At 43.7% G+C, this 17,732-nt stretch overlaps 2 protein-coding genes across 2 annotated transcripts; both read right to left on the bottom strand.

Annotated features, from left to right (window-relative positions):
* Positions 1-891: 891 nt before the first annotated feature.
* Positions 892-3,470, bottom strand: LOC139763968 (uncharacterized). Its single transcript, XM_071690447.1, has 2 exons — positions 3,343-3,470; positions 892-2,152 (listed from the first exon to the last, which is right to left on the bottom strand). The coding sequence occupies exons 1-2, from the start codon at positions 3,468-3,470 to the stop codon at positions 976-978; spliced, it is 1,305 nt and encodes a 434-aa protein (XP_071546548.1). The 3' UTR covers positions 892-975.
* Positions 3,471-3,606: 136 nt separating this feature from the next.
* LOC139764072 (uncharacterized) lies at positions 3,607-5,292 on the bottom strand. The gene has a single exon (XM_071690526.1). The coding sequence runs from the start codon at positions 5,095-5,097 to the stop codon at positions 3,829-3,831; it is 1,269 nt and encodes a 422-aa protein (XP_071546627.1). The 5' UTR covers positions 5,098-5,292; the 3' UTR covers positions 3,607-3,828.
* Between the last annotated feature and the right edge of the window lie 12,440 nt (positions 5,293-17,732).

Below are 17,732 nucleotides of genomic sequence, written 5' to 3'. Positions count from 1 at the left end.
ATCCACAACACCATACATACTTGCCTCTCTCCAATTTTTTTTGCATTCACCTCCCTAACAACTCCATTCATAAACAAATTAAACAGCCACGGAGACATCCCACACACCACTTCCACAAACCGACATTCACCGAGAACCAGTCACTTTCCTCTCTTCCTACAGGTACACTTGCCTTGCATCCTTGATAAAAACTTTTCACTGCTTCTAGCAACTTACCTCCCACACCATATACTCGTAATACCTTCCACAAAGTATCTCTATCCACTCTTATCATATGCTTTCTCCAGATCCATAAATGCTACATACAAATCCATATGTTTTTCTGAGTATTTCTCATATACATTCTTCAAAGCAAACACCTGATCCACACATCCTCTACCACTTCTGAAACCACACTGCTCTTCCCCAATCTGATGCTCCGCACATGCCTTGACCCACTCAATCAATACCCTCCCATATAGTTAATGAAGTACATGAGACTTACCGTAGGTCAGTTGAAATGTGCTTCGAATTTTATGAAGCAAATCACCTCTGCTAGAAGGGAGCTTTCACATGAGATACTCTTTGCCGCTTCACGCCACCAGACTTTAAAGAGTACGACCAACCATATGAAAGTAACTGAACATTTTGCACTGCTAGAAATATGGAAGCCACAAGATGCTACAGAGCGTAAGGTGGGAGAGGTGGGCATGTGAAAGCTCCCTTCTAGCAGAGGTGATTTGCTTCATAAGATTCGAAGCACATTTCAACTGACCTACGGTAAGTCTCATGTACTTCATTAATTTTACGTTAGCAAATCACACCTCTGCTAGAGGTCGCTTTCCCATGAGGTTTTGAAGCCATGTGGGTGTCGTACTTTAGACATGCAGAGAGGAGAAATGATACAAGCAGTAACCAACTGCAATATAGTAAGAAATTTACACAGCCATGGACCAGGTGACAAGAGACAACATCTATGCAAACAAAATGAACAGACTATTGAAGGACAGCATCTTGGAAAGGATCGTGACTCGGGACAATCTCCTTGTCATAAAACTTGGCAAAAGTGGCAGCCCTGGACCACCCAGCCCTTGCCATGATGTGTCCAATCAGTAGAGCCATGGCTTTGGCTTTCGATGCAGCTGCAGGCCGAACACTGCCCGCTGAATACTGGCTGGAGTCTATGCCCGACAGAGAAAGCACTGTTCGAATCCACCTTGCAACAGTGTCCCTCGTTACATGCTTGTGGGGCTTGATAAAACTTAGGAGTAACTTTCCATTCTTCTGATGTGCAGAATTTCTGAACTCCTCTGTCCTAGCAATATACATTTTCAGAGTTTCACACACACACAATCTAATGTCAGTAGAATATGCTTTAAAGGCCACAAACCGCACATTGAACTTTGGCCTGCACTGTTTAATAGTTTCCCCTAACCAAACATAAACAGAATCCTGCCCAAAACTAATATTCTTCAGCAACAAACAATGCAAAGTTTGTATTCTGGCAGCCTGTGTAAGTGCCATCAACATCACAAGCTTCAGTGTTAAATCCTTAAAAGAGAGGGAGGACAAAGGATCCATGGCACGCAGATGCTGTAGCACCTGCTGAACATCCCAAGTTCTTGTATACCTAGGGACAGACGGCCGCAAGTTAAAAACTCCCTTTAAGAACCTGGTGACAAGAGGATGGCTGCCTGCACTGCAACCATCCACAGTAATCCCCAGGGAGGAGAGTGCACCCCTGGCAGTGTTGATTGAAGTATAACTAACACCTCTGTGGAAGGTGACAGACAGAAAGTTCACAATATTTGTTACAGTGGGAGCAAAGGGATCGATGTTCCGGCTACCACAAAACTGTAAACACCTGTTAATATGTGGCTGATACTGCCTCGCAGTCGCAGGTCTCCAGGAGACAAGGATGATGTCCGTACCTGCCTGAGAAATGCCCCTGTCTCGCAGACGTTGCCGGATAAGAGGCAAGCCATCAGTCGGGTGTGTCGGAGAATGGGGTGTTCCTCCTCCGTCGATGGGTGACGCAAGACATGTGCCCCCCTCAGAATCAGCCGTGGTTCCTTGACCAGCAAAGTGAGTAGAGTCCCCATCCAGGGTTGGGACGGCCAGAGAGGCAATACCATCCACCCCTTCGCTGACTGCTCGAATTTTCTGTAGGCACCTGGCAATCAGAGCAAAGGGTGGGAAAAGGTAGATTAGTTCAAACTGCTACCAGCAGATAGAAAAGGCATCAAAATGTTCTGCATCTGGATCAGGTTTCCAGGAGCAGAAACGAGTCACTTGAGCATTCAGTCTAGAAGCAAAGAGATCAATGCTCGGAACCCCAAATACTTCAGAGAGGGCCCTAAAGAGTTCTTCATTCAATTTCCACTCATGCCTGTCATTGAATGTCCGAGATGCAGCGTCTGCCATGAGATTGACTTTACCTGGTACATGAGAGCAGGTAAGCCAGATATCATTCACCGCACACCACTCCCAAAGGTCACGGCAAATGTCATTACACAGTGAGGACTGTGTGCCGCCCATTTCATTGACATAGGTCACCGCCGTCGTGTTATCACAAAACACCCGAACATGTCGTCCTTTGAGAAGAGATGCAAATGAGCACACTACCAGGGAGATGGCTTTGAGTTTCTTTGCATTAATGTGCAAGGCAGATTCTGATAATGACCATCTCCCATTAGCTTTTTGTTGATTGAGGTGGCCACCCCAACCTAAATTTGATGCATCAGTATACAGATCCAATTCTGTACCCTTCCGAAAAATCTGTCTGTTTTGCAATGCAATGTGAGATACCCACCAAAGCAAGTCCAATCTCATCTCATGAGTGACCACCATCCACTTGTCAAAGTTACCTTTTGCGACTCTTAACGCAGCAATCTTAGCACATTCTAACCACCTGTAATGCAGTTTCCCCATCTCTGCTGCTGGAACAGCTGCAACTAATAGCCCAACAACTCTGGCCACATTCCGAATTTTGGCTCCGTCACTATGTAACAATTCCTCACAGCATTGTAGTATCTTGTGTATCCTACGATCAGGTAATGTTACTGTCATAGTCTCAGAATCTATAATGTTCCCCAAATACTCCAAGCACTTAGTGGGGACAAGACAGATTTGCTTTCGTTAATACAGAAACCTAACTTCTTGAGCAAGTCAACAGTGGCACGCACACTCTCACAACATCCATCAAAAGTGCAGTGACAAATAAGAGTATCATCAATGAAACTCGTGATGATATGTCCCTTCTCTCTAAGTACAGCAAAAACAGGTTTCATTAATTTAGTGAACAGACGGGGACCATCCGCAACCCCATTAGGGAGACACGTGAATTGATAAATTTTTCCTTGCCACTTGAAACACAGAAAGCGTTGTTGCTCCTCAGCTATCTTAACAGAATAATAGGTGTGCCGCAAATCGACAGAGGCCATGAAGACACCGCTGTTAACAAGACGAATCGCCTGCTCAAAATTTTCCATCTTGAAGTGTTTGTACTCTAAAAATTTATTAAATTTTTCCAGGTTAAGGATCATCCTAAACCCACCATCCTTCTTCTGTCTTAAGAAAATAGGGAAAAGAATCTGCCCCTCCTGTCTCTGGGTCTCCTTGATAACCCCCAACTCAAAAGCTGTACAATTTCCTGGCAAACAATTTCCTTTTCCTCGACAGTAAACACATACTCAACTTCTTCAGCAAATAAAAGACCAATGTTAGCAACATCAATATCTAAATGGCAATTCTGAACAATATCTAAAATATTTGGATCACTGGTAATAGCATGCTACTCATGTACAAAATAGTGAAGTCTGCCAGCTTGAAAAGGATGACTCACCTCAGTTACTGCCGGGGATTGTGACCCCGGCCTTGGGAGTTTTTTGTCTCAAGACCCTGCTGTGAGAAGGATTGCTGGTGCTCACTCCGGGGACCATGCGTGCGTTGGCCATATGGATGAAACCTGGCCATAAAACCCCTGTATGGCAGTCTCCCAGAAGAGCCCCTAAACTTGCCAGGACCAAACTTCAAGGTAGAGAGTGGTTTCCTTGGAGCAATCTTACTCCTTAACTTTTCAGACTCCTCAATGTGCTTGGCTGAGAGTGAGACATCATCCCCAAACAGAAGACGAGTCATGGGCACCTTGTCTGAACAGAGATGAGCATACTTGTGGTTAATTTCGCGCTTGATGATGAACCGGCGAGCCAGATTATTCTTGTGATTAGCATGACCCAGGAGTGCCAGGGCACCATTAAGCATGCCCACTTCCTGGGCAACATCTGGTTGGCTAGCCTGGGCGATCTTGTCAAGCACTGTGAGTGACTTAGTCAAAATTGTGGCAGCCGTAATAATGTCTTTCCCAGCATCCTTCAAACGGAAGTCTGCCTTCTTGGCATCAGTCTTCAGTGCATCTAAAACTTGCAAGTTGCAATCCACGGGCGCTAAGGCATGACAGTTATCTGGCCTCTTGGCTGCAGCATCCTCCAAAATCTCCTTATACTCCTCCTCTCGCAAGCCGTGAGCAAATACATGGTTGACCATATCGGCAACATGCTGGTCAATGCCATCAGACACCTCATCCACAGGACCGTAAGCCCTGGCGCACTGCAGGAGAACACTGTCAGGCCGCCCGTCATTCTGAGAGACACAATCATCACTGGAAAGGTAATGCTCCGCTGGAGTAAAGCCCGAAAAACCCGTGGGTGAGCGCGAGGGAGGCACCACCTGGCTAGAAAGGCCAATGTTTACATCGGCGGCCGCGGCGGCATCATCAGCCCCCCGACTGGGGCCTAAGTTCCTTTCCTCCTTCAATTTCTCCACATCACCACGTAAAGCAGCCAAAGCGTCCATCACCATGTTCCAGGGCGGCGCAGATGCCTCATCCCGTGATGTAGAAGGCAAGGAACGTGTGTGCTGGGAAGCAGAGTCACCGCCATCACCAGTGACGTGATCATGGGGCCTATTGTTACCACCCTGAAGAGCCTCCCACTGAGAAGGGCTGCTCCTGGAGCTAGTCCTATGCGAGGAGCCTTTCCTCACATGCCTGGCATGTTCAGAATCGCCCTCCTTACTCGACCTCCGTATGCTGGTGGAACTGCCCGGGACATCCGACATGGCAGCGGCGGTGCAGGTCAGTGTGAGAGTCGTCAACTCCACAAGTGCATCAACTACGCACTTCCCTCCCCGCTCCTAAACGGATCACGGGTGGTGTTGCAGCCAGCCCCAAACTGGGTCACAGGCTGTAGCAAAGCCTTTCCGCTCCAGAGGGATCACGGGAAGAAGGCTGCCAAGCTCGCAGCTGCAGAAAACCGTCTGGACGGCGCGAAGGAAGCACAGCAACTGGTGGCGTGAAGCGGCAAAGCGTATCTCATGGGAAAGCGACCTCTAGCAGAGGTGTGATTTGCTGACGTAAAATTTCCCAGGAATGCTCAACAAACTTATACCTCTGTAGTTCGAGCACTATCTTTTATCCCCTTTGCCTTTGTATAGTGGCACTATGCATGCAATCTACCAATCCTTAGGCGCTTCACCATGAACCATACATACACTGAATAGCCTCACGAACCAGTCAACAACACTGTCACCCCCTTTTTTAGTAAATTCCACTGAAATACCATCCAACCCTCCGCCTTGCCGGATGTCAACTTTTGAAAAACTTTCGCTACCTCTTCTCTGTTTACCAAACTATTCTCCCTGACCCTCTCACTTCACACACCATCTTGACCAAAACACCCTATATCTGCCACTATCATCAAACACATTCAACAAACCTTCAAAGTAACCACTCCATCTCCTTCTCTCTTCACCACTACTTGTTATTACCTCCCCATTAGCCCCTTTCACCGATGTTCCCATTTTATTCTCTTGTCTTATGCACTTTATTTATCTCCTTCCAAAACATCTTTTTATTCTCCCTAAAATTTAATGATACTCGCTCACCTCAACTCTCATTTGCTCTGTGAAAGGTATTAAGAGTATAGGTGTGGGAGGTAAGTTGCTAGAAGCAGTGAAAAGTTTTGATATTTATCAAGGATGTAAAGCAAGTGTACGAGTAGGAAGAGAGGAAAGTGATTGGTTCCCAGTGAATGTGAGTTTGTGGCAGGGATGTGTGATGTCTCCATGGTTGTTTAATTTGTTTATGGGTGGGGTTGTTAGGGAGGTGAATGCAAGAGTTCTGGAGAAAGGGGCAAATATGCAGGCTGTTGTGGATGAGAGGGACTGGGAGGCATGTCAGTTGTTGTTCGCTGATGATACAGCGCTGATTCGGGTGTGAAACTGCAGAAGTTGGAACGTGTGAAAGAAGAAAGCTGAGAGCAAATGTGAATAAGAGCAAGCTTATTAGGTTCAGTAGGGTTTAGGAACAAGTTAATTGGGAGGTAAGTTTGAATGGAGAAAAACTGGAGGAAGTGAAGTGTTTTAGATATCTGGGAGTGGATTTGGCAGCAAATGGAACCATGGAAGTGGAAGTGAGTCACAGGATGGGGAGGGGGCAAAGGCTCTGGGAGCGTTGAAAAATGTGTGAAAGGCGAGAACATTATCTCAGAAAGCAATAGAAAGCTATAGATAGGGTTGTGCGGATGAAGGTGGATGTGTTGGAACTAAGATGTTTGAGGACAATATGTGGTGTGAGGTGGTTTAATCAAGTAAGTAAAGAATGGGTAAGAAAGATGTGTGGGAATAAGAAGAGTGTGGTTGAGAGAGCAGAAGAGGGTGTATCGAAATGGTTTGGTCACATGAAGGGAATAAGTGAGGAAAGATTAACCAAGAGGATGTATGTGTCAGAGTTGGAGGGAAAGAGAAGTGGGAGACCAAATTTGAGGTAGAAAGATGGAGTGAAAAAGATTTTGAGCAATTGGTGAAAGGCGTGCAAGGAATAGAGGGAATTGGAACGATGTGGTATACCGGGGTCGATGTGCTGTCAGTGGATTGAACAAGGGTATGTGAAGCATCTGGAGTAAACCAGGAAAGTTTTGTGAGGTGTGGATGTGGAGAGGGAGCTATGGTTTCAGTGCATTACACATGACAACTAGAGACTGAGTGCGAGCAAATGTGGCCTTTGTATTCTTTTCCTAGCGCTACCTCTCACGTGCATGGGGGAGGGGGGGGGGTGCCATTTCATGTGTGGCGGGGTGGCGATGGGAATGGATGAAGGCAGCAAGTATGAATATGTACATGTCTTAATATGTATATGTCTGTGAATGTAAATGTATGTATACGTTGAAATGTATAGGTATGTATGTGTGTGTGTGTGGGCGTTTATGTATATACATGTGTACGTGGGTGGGTTGGGCCATTCTTTCGTCTGTTTCCTTGCGCTACCTCGCACACATTCGCCGAGTGCCATAGAAGGTGATGAAAGGGGACAGGAGCGGGGGGCTAGAAACCCTCCCCTCCTAGTATCTTAAATTTCTAAAAGGGGAAACAGAAGAAGGAGTCATGCGAGGAGTGCTCATCCTCCTTGAAGGCTCAGATTAGGGTGTTTAAATGTGTGTGGATGTAACCAAGATGAGAAAAAATGATAGACAGGTAGTATATTTGAGGAAAGGAACCTGGATGTTTTGGCTCTTAAGTGAAACGAAGCTTAAGGGTAAAGGGGAAGAGTGATTTGGTAATGTCTTGGGAGTAAAGTCAGGGGTTGGTGAGAGGACAAGAGGAAAGGAAGGAGTAGCACTACTCCTGAAGCAGGAGTTGTGGGAGTATGTGATAGAGTGTAAGAAAGTAAACTCTAGATTGATATGGGTAAAACTGAAAGTGGATGGAGAGAGACAGATTATTGGTACCTATGCACCTGGTCATGAGAGGAAAGATCATGGGGCTAGTGTTTTGGGAGCAGCTGAATGAGTCTTAGCTTTTTGCAAGAGACCGGGTTATAGTGATAGGTGATTTGAATGCAAAGGTGAGTTATGTGGCAGTTGAGGGTATAATTGGTGTACATGGGGTGGTCAGTGTTGTACATGGAAATGGTGAAGAGTTTGTAGATTTGTGTGCTGAAAAAGGACTGGTGATTGGGAATACATATGTTAGTAGAAGAGATGGCCAGAGGGCGTTATTGGATTACGTATTAATTGATAGGCGTGTGAAAGAGAGACTTTTGGAAGTTAATGTGCTGAGAGGGGCAAGTGGAGGGATGTCTGATCATTATCTTGTGGAGGCAAATGTGAAAATTTGTAGAGGTTTTCAGAAAAGAAGAGAGAGTGTTGGGGTGAAGAAAGTAATGAGAGTAAGTGAGCTTGAAAAGGATACTTGTGAGAGGAAGTGCCAGGAGAGACTGAGTGTAGAATGGAAGAATATGATAGCAAATGACGTAAGGGGAGTGGGATGTATTTAGGGAAGGAAGCAGTGATGGCTTGTACAAAAGATGCTTCTGGCATGAGAAAGAAGGGAGGTGGGCAGATTAGAGAGGGTAGTGAGTGGTGGGATGAAGAAGTGAGATTGTTAGTGAAAGAGAAGAGAGAGGCTTTTGGACGATTTTTCTGGGAAGTAGTTTGAGTGACTGGGAGATGTATAAAAGAGAGAGGCAAGAGGTAAAGAGAAAGGTGCAAGAGGTGAAAAAGAGGGCAAATGAGAGTTGGGGTGAGAGAGTATCATTAAGTTTTAAGGAGGATAAAAAGATGTTCTGGAAGGAGGTAAATAAAGTGCATAAGACAAGAGAACAAATGGGAACATCAGTGAAGGGGCAAATGGGGAGGTAATAACAAGTAGTTGTGAAGTGAGAAGGATATAGAGTGAGTATTTTGAAGGTTTGTTGAATGTGTTTGATAACAGAGTGGCAGACATAGGGTGTTTTGGTCGAGGTGGAGTGCAAAGTGAGAGGGTCAGGAAAAATGGTTTGGTAAACAGAGAAGAGGTAGTGAAAGCTTTGCGGAAGATGAAGGCCAGCAAGGCAGCGGATTTGGGTGGTATTGAAGTGGAATTTATTAAAAAAGGGGATGACTGTGTTGTTGACTGGTTGGTAAGGATATTCAATGGATATATGGTTCATGGTGAGGTGCCCGAGGATTGGCGGAATGCATGCATAGTGCCATTGTACAAAGGCAAAGGGATAAAGGTGAGTGTTCAGATTACAGAGGTATAAGTTTGGTGAGTATTCCTGGGAAATTATATGGGAGGGTACAGATTGAGAGAGTAAAGGCATGTACAGAGCATCAGATATGGAAAGAGCAGTGTTGTTTCAGAAGTGGTAGAGAATGTGTGGATCAGGTGTTTGCTTTGAAGAATGTATGTGAGAAATACTTAGAAAAACAGATGGATTTTTATGTAGCATTTATGGATCTGGAGAATGCATATGATAGAGTTGATAGAGATGCTTTGTGGAAGGTGTAAAGAGTATATGGTGTGGGATGTAAGTTGCTAAAAGCAGTGAAAAGGTTTTATCTAGGATGTAAGGCATGTACAAGTAGAAAGAGAGAAAAGTGATTGGTTCCCAGTGAATGTCAGTTTATGGCAGGGGTTCTGGGAGCATTGAAGAATGTGTGGAAGGTGAGAGCGTTATTTCGGAGAGCAAAAATAGGTATAGCGTTATTTCGGAGAGCAAAATGGGTATGTTTGAAGGAATAGTGGTTCCAACAATGTTGGGTTGTTGCGAGCCATAAGCTATAGATAGGGTTGTGCGGAGGAGGGTGGATGTATTGGAAATGAAATGGTGTAGGTGGTTTGAACGAGTAAGTAATGAAAGGGTAAGAAAGATGTGTAGTAATTAAAAGAGTGTGGTTGAGAGAGTAGAAGAGGGTGTACTGAAATGGTTTGGTCACATGGATAGAATGAGAGGAAAGACTGACAAAGAGGATATATATGTCAGAGGTGGAGGGAACGAGGAGAATTGGAGGTGGAATGATGGAGTGAAAAAGATTTTGAGCTTTCAGGGCCTGAGCATAAAAGAGGGTGAAAGGCATGCAAGGAATAGAGTGAATTGGAACGATGTGGTATATCGGGGTCGACGTGCTGTCAATGGATTGAACCAGGGCATGTGAAGCGTCTGGGGTAAACCATGGAAAGTTTCGTTGAGCCTGGATGCAGAAAGGGAGCTGTGGTTTCAGTGCATTACACATGACAGCTAGAGACTGAGTGTGAACGAATGTGGCCTTTGTTGTCTTTTCCTAGCGCTACCTTGTTTGCGCGCAGTGGCAGGGTGGCGACGGGAATGGATGAAGGCAGCAAGTATGAATATGTACATATGTATATATGTTATGTCTGTGTATGTATATGTATGTATACATTGAAATGTACAGGTATTTATGTGTGCATGTGTGGGCGTTTATATATATACATGTGTATGTGGGTGAGTTGGGCCATTCTTTCATCCATTTCCTTGCACTACCTCGCTAATGCGGGAGACAGCAACTAAGTATAATAAAATAAAATATGTGTGTGAATGGGACGTTCTTTGTCAGTTTCATAGCGCCACCTCGCTGATGTGGGAAACGGCGATCATGTACAATAGAATACTTTTCCCGGTATACTTAACAGATTTATTCTCCTATAATTACTACATATAGCCTTTGTACTTTTTCCTTTGAATATCGGAACAATAATGAACTTTCACCCAATCCTCAGGCCCAACCAACTGTTTCCATGCTAAATTACGTGTAAGATGCATCTTTTCTGTCATACTTCAGCATTTCAGCCGTAATCCCATCCACTTCATATGCCTTACCTACCTTCAGCCTCATTATTGCCCTTCTTACCTCCCTCTTTGCTAAAGGCCCATGCAATTGTTCATTCTTCCTTCCCTCCTCCATACCCACATATCCCTTCCTTACTTCTTGCATAAACATTTCCACTCTTACATTCTATTCTTTCCTTTTTCATCTCCTTCCAGTACAGTTTCTTATCCCAAAACTCTCCACTTAACTTTCTTCCAAAATCTTCCCTCAATTGATTATTTGACAATTCACTTACATATTTTGTATTCTTCCCTCCTTTGATGAACTTCCACTGGTACATTCCAACAAAGCAATCTACCATATGCCCTTTTCTTCTCTTCCAAAGCATTTCTAATATCTTCTCTCCACCATACATTGCCATTTTTATTCCTTTATCTCACTACCTAGGATCCAACTACTGATTCTACAACCATTACTAGTATTTTAAACACTTCATGCACACATGATTGCATTCCTACATTTACTGTACTTGTATTTAAGCTTTCAGTTACCTTCCTTTCATACTCCTCCCCTTATTTTTCCTGATTCATCTTTCTGCTTGCCAACACTTTTACCTATCCATTCTTCCTTACACCATACCTTCACTTTTGTCTTATCCTCATCCCTACAAGAACTGCGAAATGTCAGTCTCCAAAGAATCCTCTCTCAACTTTAGCATTCAGCACAGCCTTTCTCAATCTTTCATCCACTGCCTCATCCACATGTATCTGTAGATAAACTTGTACTGAAAAAAGGTGTTCACAGGGAATAAACCCTTCTCAGCACAAATATCCACAAGATAGCTTCCATCTTCATTTACTTCAGGCACTCCCCAATTACCAACTACCTCACCAAGTCCATCACATCCCACTTTGCATTAATATCACCTAAAATGACCACGTTTGTCTCATTCTCAAAACCATTTATACAGTCATTCAAATTCCTCTACAAAAAGCTTCATTTCATCCTTCCCTTGTACAGTCTTCTTATTCATAGGCGCATATACATTTTTTTTTTCATACTATATGCCATTTCCCGCATTAGCGAGGTAGTGATAAGAAGCCTTTGAGGGAAATCCTCACTTGGCTCCCTTTTCTGTTCCTTCTTTTGGAAAATTATAAATGAGAGGGGTGGATTTCCAGCCACCCGCTCCCTCCCCTTTCAGTCGCCTTCTACGACACGCAGGGTATACGTGGGAAGTATTCTTTCTCCCCTATCCCCAGGGATATATATATATATATATATATATATATATATATATATATATATATATATATATCCCTGGGGATAGGGGAGAAAGAATACTTCCCACGTATTCCCTGCGTGTCGTAGAAGGCGACTAAAAGGGAAGGGAGCGGGGGGCTGGAAATCCTCCCCTCTCGTTTTTTTTTAATTTTCCAAAAGAAGGAACAGAGAAGGGGGCCAGGTGAGGATATTCCCTCAAAGGCCCAGTCCTCTGTTCTTAACGCTACCTCGCTATCGCGGGAAATGGCGAATAGTATGAAAAAAAAAAAAAAAAAAAAAAAATATATATATATATATATATATATATATATATATATATATATATATATATATATATATATATTCAAGGAACTTCCACTGCTTATATACCCTAGACAGCTCCTCTGACGTCTGAGATACTGAATTTCAGCAGCAGCAGAAGCCGTATCTAACGATCATGGTGAAATTATGGACGTGTTTGGCGCTACGTATTGACTCGCTCAGCCAGACTCTGAAACCCCCGGGTCGCAAGGGTGATGCAGAGAACACCCTGGGGGTCAAAATCGCCATCAACCAGCAAGGATTACAAGCTGAAGCAGGATTTGGCCAGCAGGAGAAGAACCATCATAAAGGAGAACCATCATAATGGAGTTGCACGGACTGTGATCCTTGCTGTGGTTACAAGAATGTTCTTCCGCCCACCAGTGATGCTAATACGTTTGTGAATCAAGAACCATTGCAACACAAATCTCGCCAGGTGGTAGAGTGTCCCGCAGTGTATCGAGACAGACTTCCCCAGAACTTTTTTAAAGGGGAAGTAAATGTTTATAGTTGTGTTACTGGAGTGATAGTTTTCATACATGGTGCTCTGACAAGAAAAAATTGAAATTGGAAAAAAAAAAATGTAGCTTAGACATTGAAGCTTATTGATACAGTGGTTAAATTGATGAGAACTACTATTGACGTTTGTGTAAATAAATTATACATTTCCCTTTTCCATAGCCAGAGGTTGAACCATTATGTGACATTCATTTTCTCATTTCATTTAGAGCTAGAAGTTTCAGTTTTCTAAATTATTTCTTACTTTTTTCATATGTATATATATATATATATATATATATATATATATATATATATATATATATATGTATATGTATATATATATATATATATATATATATATATATATATATATATATATATATATATATATATTATCCCTGGGGATAGGGGTGAAAGAATACTTCCCACGCATTCCTCGCGTGTCGTAGAAGGCGACTAGAGGGGACGGGAGAGGGGGCCAGAAACCCTCCCCTCGTATTTTAACTTTCTAAAAGGGGAAACAGAAGAAGGAGTCACACCAGGAGTGCTCATCCTCCTCGAAGGCTCAGATTGGGGTGTCTAAATGTGTGTGGATGTAACCAAGATGTGAAAAAAGGAGAGATAGGTAGTATGTTTGAGGAAAGGAACCTGGATGTTTTGGCTCTGAGTGAAACGAAGCTCAAGGGTAAAGGGGAAGAGTGGTTTGGGAGTAAAGTCAGGGGTTAGTGGGAGGACAAGAGCAAGGGAAGTAGTATCACTACTCCTGAAACAGGAGTTGTGGGAGTATGTGATAGAATGTAAGAAAGTAAATTTTCGATTAATATGGGTAAAACTGAAAGTTGATGGAGAGAGATGGGTGATTATTGGTGCATATGCACCTGGGCATGAGAAGAAAGATCATGAGAGGCAAGTGTTTTGGGAGCAGCTGAATGAGTGTGTTAGTGGTTTTGATGCACGAGACCGGGTTATAGTGATGGGTGATTTGAATGCAAAGGTGAGTAATGTGGCAGTTGAGGGAATAATTGGTATACATGGGGTGTTCAGTGTTGTAAATGGAAATGGTGAAGAGCTTGTAGATTTATGTGCTGAAAAAGGATGGTGATTGGGAATACCTGGTTTAAAAAGCGAGATATACATAAGTATACGTATGTAAGTAGGAGAGATGGCCAGAGAGCGTTATTGGATTACGTGTTAATTGACAGGCGTGTGAAAGAGAGACTTTTGGATGTTAATGTGCTGAGAGGTGCAACTAGAGGGATGTCTGATCATTATCTTGTGGAGGCTAAGGTGAAGATTTGTATGGGTTTTCAGAAAAGAAGAGTGAATGTTGGGGTGAAGAGGGCGGTGAAAGTAAGTGAGCTTGGGAAGGAGACTTGTGTGAGGAAGTACCAGGAGAGACTGAGTACAGAATGGAAGGTGAGAACAATGGAAGTAAGGGGAGTGGGGGAGGAATGGGATGCATTTAGGGAATCAGTGATGGATTGCACAAAAGATGCTTGTGGCATGAGAAGAGTGGGAGGTGGGTTGATTAGAAAGGGTAGTGAGTGGTGGGATGAAGAAGTAAGATTATTAGTGAAAGAGAAGAGAGAGGCATTTGGATGATTTTTGCAGGGAAAAAATGAAATTGAGTGGAAGATGTATAAAAGAGAGACAGGAGGTCAAGAGAAAGGTGCAAGAGGTGAAAAAGAGGGCAAATGAGAGTTGGGGTGAGAGAGTACAATTAAATTTTAGGGAGAATAAAAAGATGTTCTGGAAAGAGGTAAATAAAGTGCGTAAGACAAGGGAGCAAATGGGAACTTCAGTGAAGGGCGCAAATGGGGAGGTGATAACAAGTAGTGGTGATGTGAGAAGGTGATGGAGTGAGTATTTTGAAGGTTTGTTGAATGTGTTTGATGATAGAGTGGCAGATATAGGGTGTTTTGGTCGAGGTGGTGTGCAAAGTGAGAGGGTTACGGAAAATGATTTGGTAAACAGAGAAGAGGTAGTAAAAGCTTTGCGGAAGATGAAAGCCGGCAAGGCAGCAGGTTTGGATGGTATTGCAGTGGAATTTATTAAAAAAGGGGGTGACTGTATTATTGACTGGTTGGTAAGGTTATTTAATGTATGTATGCCTCATGATGAGGTGCCTGAGGATTGGCGGAATGCGTGCATAGTGCCACTGTACAAAGGCAAAGGGGATAAGAGTGAGTGCTCAAATTACAGAGGTATAAGTTTGTTGAGTATTCCTGGTAAATTATATGGGAGGGTATTGATTGAGAGGGTGAAGGCATGTACAGAGCATCAGATTGGGGAAGAGCAGTGTGGTTTCAGAAGTGGTAGAGGGTGTGTGGATCAGGTGTTTGCTTTGAAGAATGTATGTGAGAAATACTTAGAAAAGCAAATGGATTTGTATGTAGCATTTATGGATCTGGAGAAGGCATATGATAGAGTTGATAGAGATGCTCTGTGGAAGGTATTAAGAATATATGGTGTGGGAGGCAAGTTGTTAGAAGCAGTGAAAAGTTTTTATCGAGGATGTAAGGCATGTGTATGTGTAGGAAGAGAGGAAAGTGATTGGTTCTCAGTGAATGTAGGTTTGCGGCTGGGGTGTGTGATGTCTCCATGGTTGTTTAATTTGTTTATGGATGGGGTTGTTAGGGAGGTGAATGCAAGAGTTTTGGAAAGAGGGGCAAGTATGAAGTCTGTTGGGGATGAGAGAGCTTGGGAAGTGAGTCAGTTGTTGTTCGCTGATGATACAGCGCTGGTGGCTGATTCATGTGAGAAACTGCAGAAGCTGGTGACTGAGTTTGGTAAAGTGTGTGGAAGAAGAAAGTTAAGAGTAAATGTGAATAAGAGCAAGGTTATTAGGTACAGTAGGGTTGAGGGTCAAGTCAATTGGGAGGTGAGTTTCAATGGAGAAAAACTGGAGGAAGTGAAGTGTTTTAGATATCTGGGAGTGGATCTGGCAGCAGATGGAACCATGGAAGCGGAAGTGGATCATAGGGTGGGGGAGGGGGCGAAAATTCTGAGGGCCTTGAAGAATGTGTGGAAGTCGAGAACATTATCTCGGAAAGCAAAAATGGGTATGTTTGAAGGAATAGTGGTTCCAACAATGTTGTATGGTTGCGAGGCGTGGGCTATGGATAGAGTTGTGCGCAGGAGGATGGATGTGCTGGAAATGAGATGTTTGAGGACAATGTGTGGTGTGAGGTGGTTTGATCGAGTAAGTAACGTAAGGGTAAGAGAGATGTGTGGAAATAAAAAGAGCGTGGTTGAGAGAGCAGAAGAGGGTGTTTTGAAATGGTTTGGGCACATGGAGAGAATGAGTGAGGAAAGATTGACCAAGAGGATATATGTGTCGGAGGTGGAGGGAACGAGGAGAAGAGGGAGACCAAATTGTAGGTGGAAAGATGGAGTGAAAAAGATTTTGTGTGATCGGGGCCTGAACATGCAGGAGGGTGAAAGGAGGGCAAGGAATAGAGTGAATTGGAGCGATGTGGTATACCGGGGTTGACGTGCTGTCAGTGGATTGAATCAAGGCATGTGAAGCGTCTGGGTAAACCATGGAAAGCTGTGTAGGTATGTATATTTGCGTGTGTGGACGTATGTATATACATGTGTATGGGGGTGGGTTGGGCCATTTCTTTCGTCTGTTTCCTTGCGCTACCTCGCAAACGCGGGAGACAGCGACAAAGCAAAAAAAAAAAAATATATATATATATATATATATATATATATATATATATATATATATATATATATATATATATATATATTTTTTTCCCTGGGGATAGGGGAGAAAGAATACTTCCCACGTATTCCCTGCGTGTCGTAGAAGGCGACTAAAATGGAAGGGAGCGGGGGGCTGGAAATCCTCCCCTCTCGTTTTTTTTTTTAATTTTTCCAAAAGAAGGAACAGAGAAGAGGGCCAGGTGAGGATATTCCCTCAAAGGCCCAGTCCTCTGTTCTTAACGCTACCTCGCTATCGCGGGAAATGGCGAATAGAATGAAAAAAAAAAAAATATATATATTTATTTTTTTTTATTATACTTTGTCGCTGTCTCCCGCGTTTGCGAGGTAGCGCAAGGAAACAGACGAAAGAAATGGCCCAATCCCCCCACACACATGTACATACATACGTCCACACACGCAAATATAAATACCTACACAGCTTTCCATGGCTTACCCCAGACGCTTCACATGCCTTGATTCAATCCACTGACAGCACCTCAACCCCAGTATACCACATCGCTCCAATTCACTCTATTCCTTGCCCTCCTTTCACCCTCCTGCATGTTCAGGCCCCGATCACACAAAATCTTTTTCACTCCATCTTTCCACCTCCAATTTGGTCTCCCTCTTCTCTTCGTTCCCTCCACCTCCGACACATATATCCTCTTGGTCAATCTTTCCTCACTCATTCTCTCCATGTGCCCAAACCACTTCAAAACACCCTCTTCTGCTCTCTCAACCACGCTCTTTTTATTTCCACACATCTCTCTTACCCTTACGTTACTCACTCAATCAAACCACCTCACGCCACACATTGTCCTCAAACATCTCATTTCCAGCACATCCATCCTCCTGCGCACAACTCTATCCATAGCCCACGCCTCGCAACCATACAACATTGTTGGAACCACTATTCCTTCAAACATACCCATTTTTGCTTTCCGAGATAATGTTCTCGACTTCCACACATTCTTCAAGGCCCCCAGAATTTTCGCCCCCTCCCCCACCCTATGATCCACTTCCGCTTCCATGGTTCCATCCGCTGCCAGATCCACTCCCAGATATCTAAAACACTTCACTTCCTCCAGTTTTTCTCCATTCAAACTCACCTCCCAATTGACTTGACCCTCAACCCTACTGTACCTAATAACCTTGCTCTTATTTGTTTATGGATGGGGTTGTTAGGGAGGTAAATGCAAGAGTTTTGGAAAGAGGGGCAAGTATGAAGTCTGTTGGGGATGAGAGAGCTTGGGAAGTGAGTCAGTTGTTGTTTGCTGATGATACAGCGCTAGTGGCTGATTCATGTGAGAAACTGCAGAAGCTGGTGACTGAGTTTGGTAAAGTGTGTGA

The sequence above is a fragment of the Panulirus ornatus genome, chromosome 48 (assembly GCF_036320965.1).
Source record: "Panulirus ornatus isolate Po-2019 chromosome 48, ASM3632096v1, whole genome shotgun sequence".
Classification (NCBI taxonomy): domain Eukaryota; kingdom Metazoa; phylum Arthropoda; class Malacostraca; order Decapoda; family Palinuridae; genus Panulirus; species Panulirus ornatus.
This window is presented reverse-complemented; position numbering and strand designations above follow the sequence as displayed.

Coding starts and splice junctions, on each gene's coding strand:
- LOC139764072 (XM_071690526.1), bottom strand. CDS start 5,097: ATGTCGGATGTCCCGGGCAGTTCCACCAGCATACGGAGGTCGAGTAAG.
- LOC139763968 (XM_071690447.1), bottom strand. CDS start 3,470: ATGGAAAATTTTGAGCAGGCGATTCGTCTTGTTAACAGCGGTGTCTTC. Junction 2,153..3,342: donor CGCTTTCTGTGTTTCAAGTG/GCAAGGAAAAAT, acceptor TCTGATTGCCAG/GTGCCTACAGAAAATTCGAG.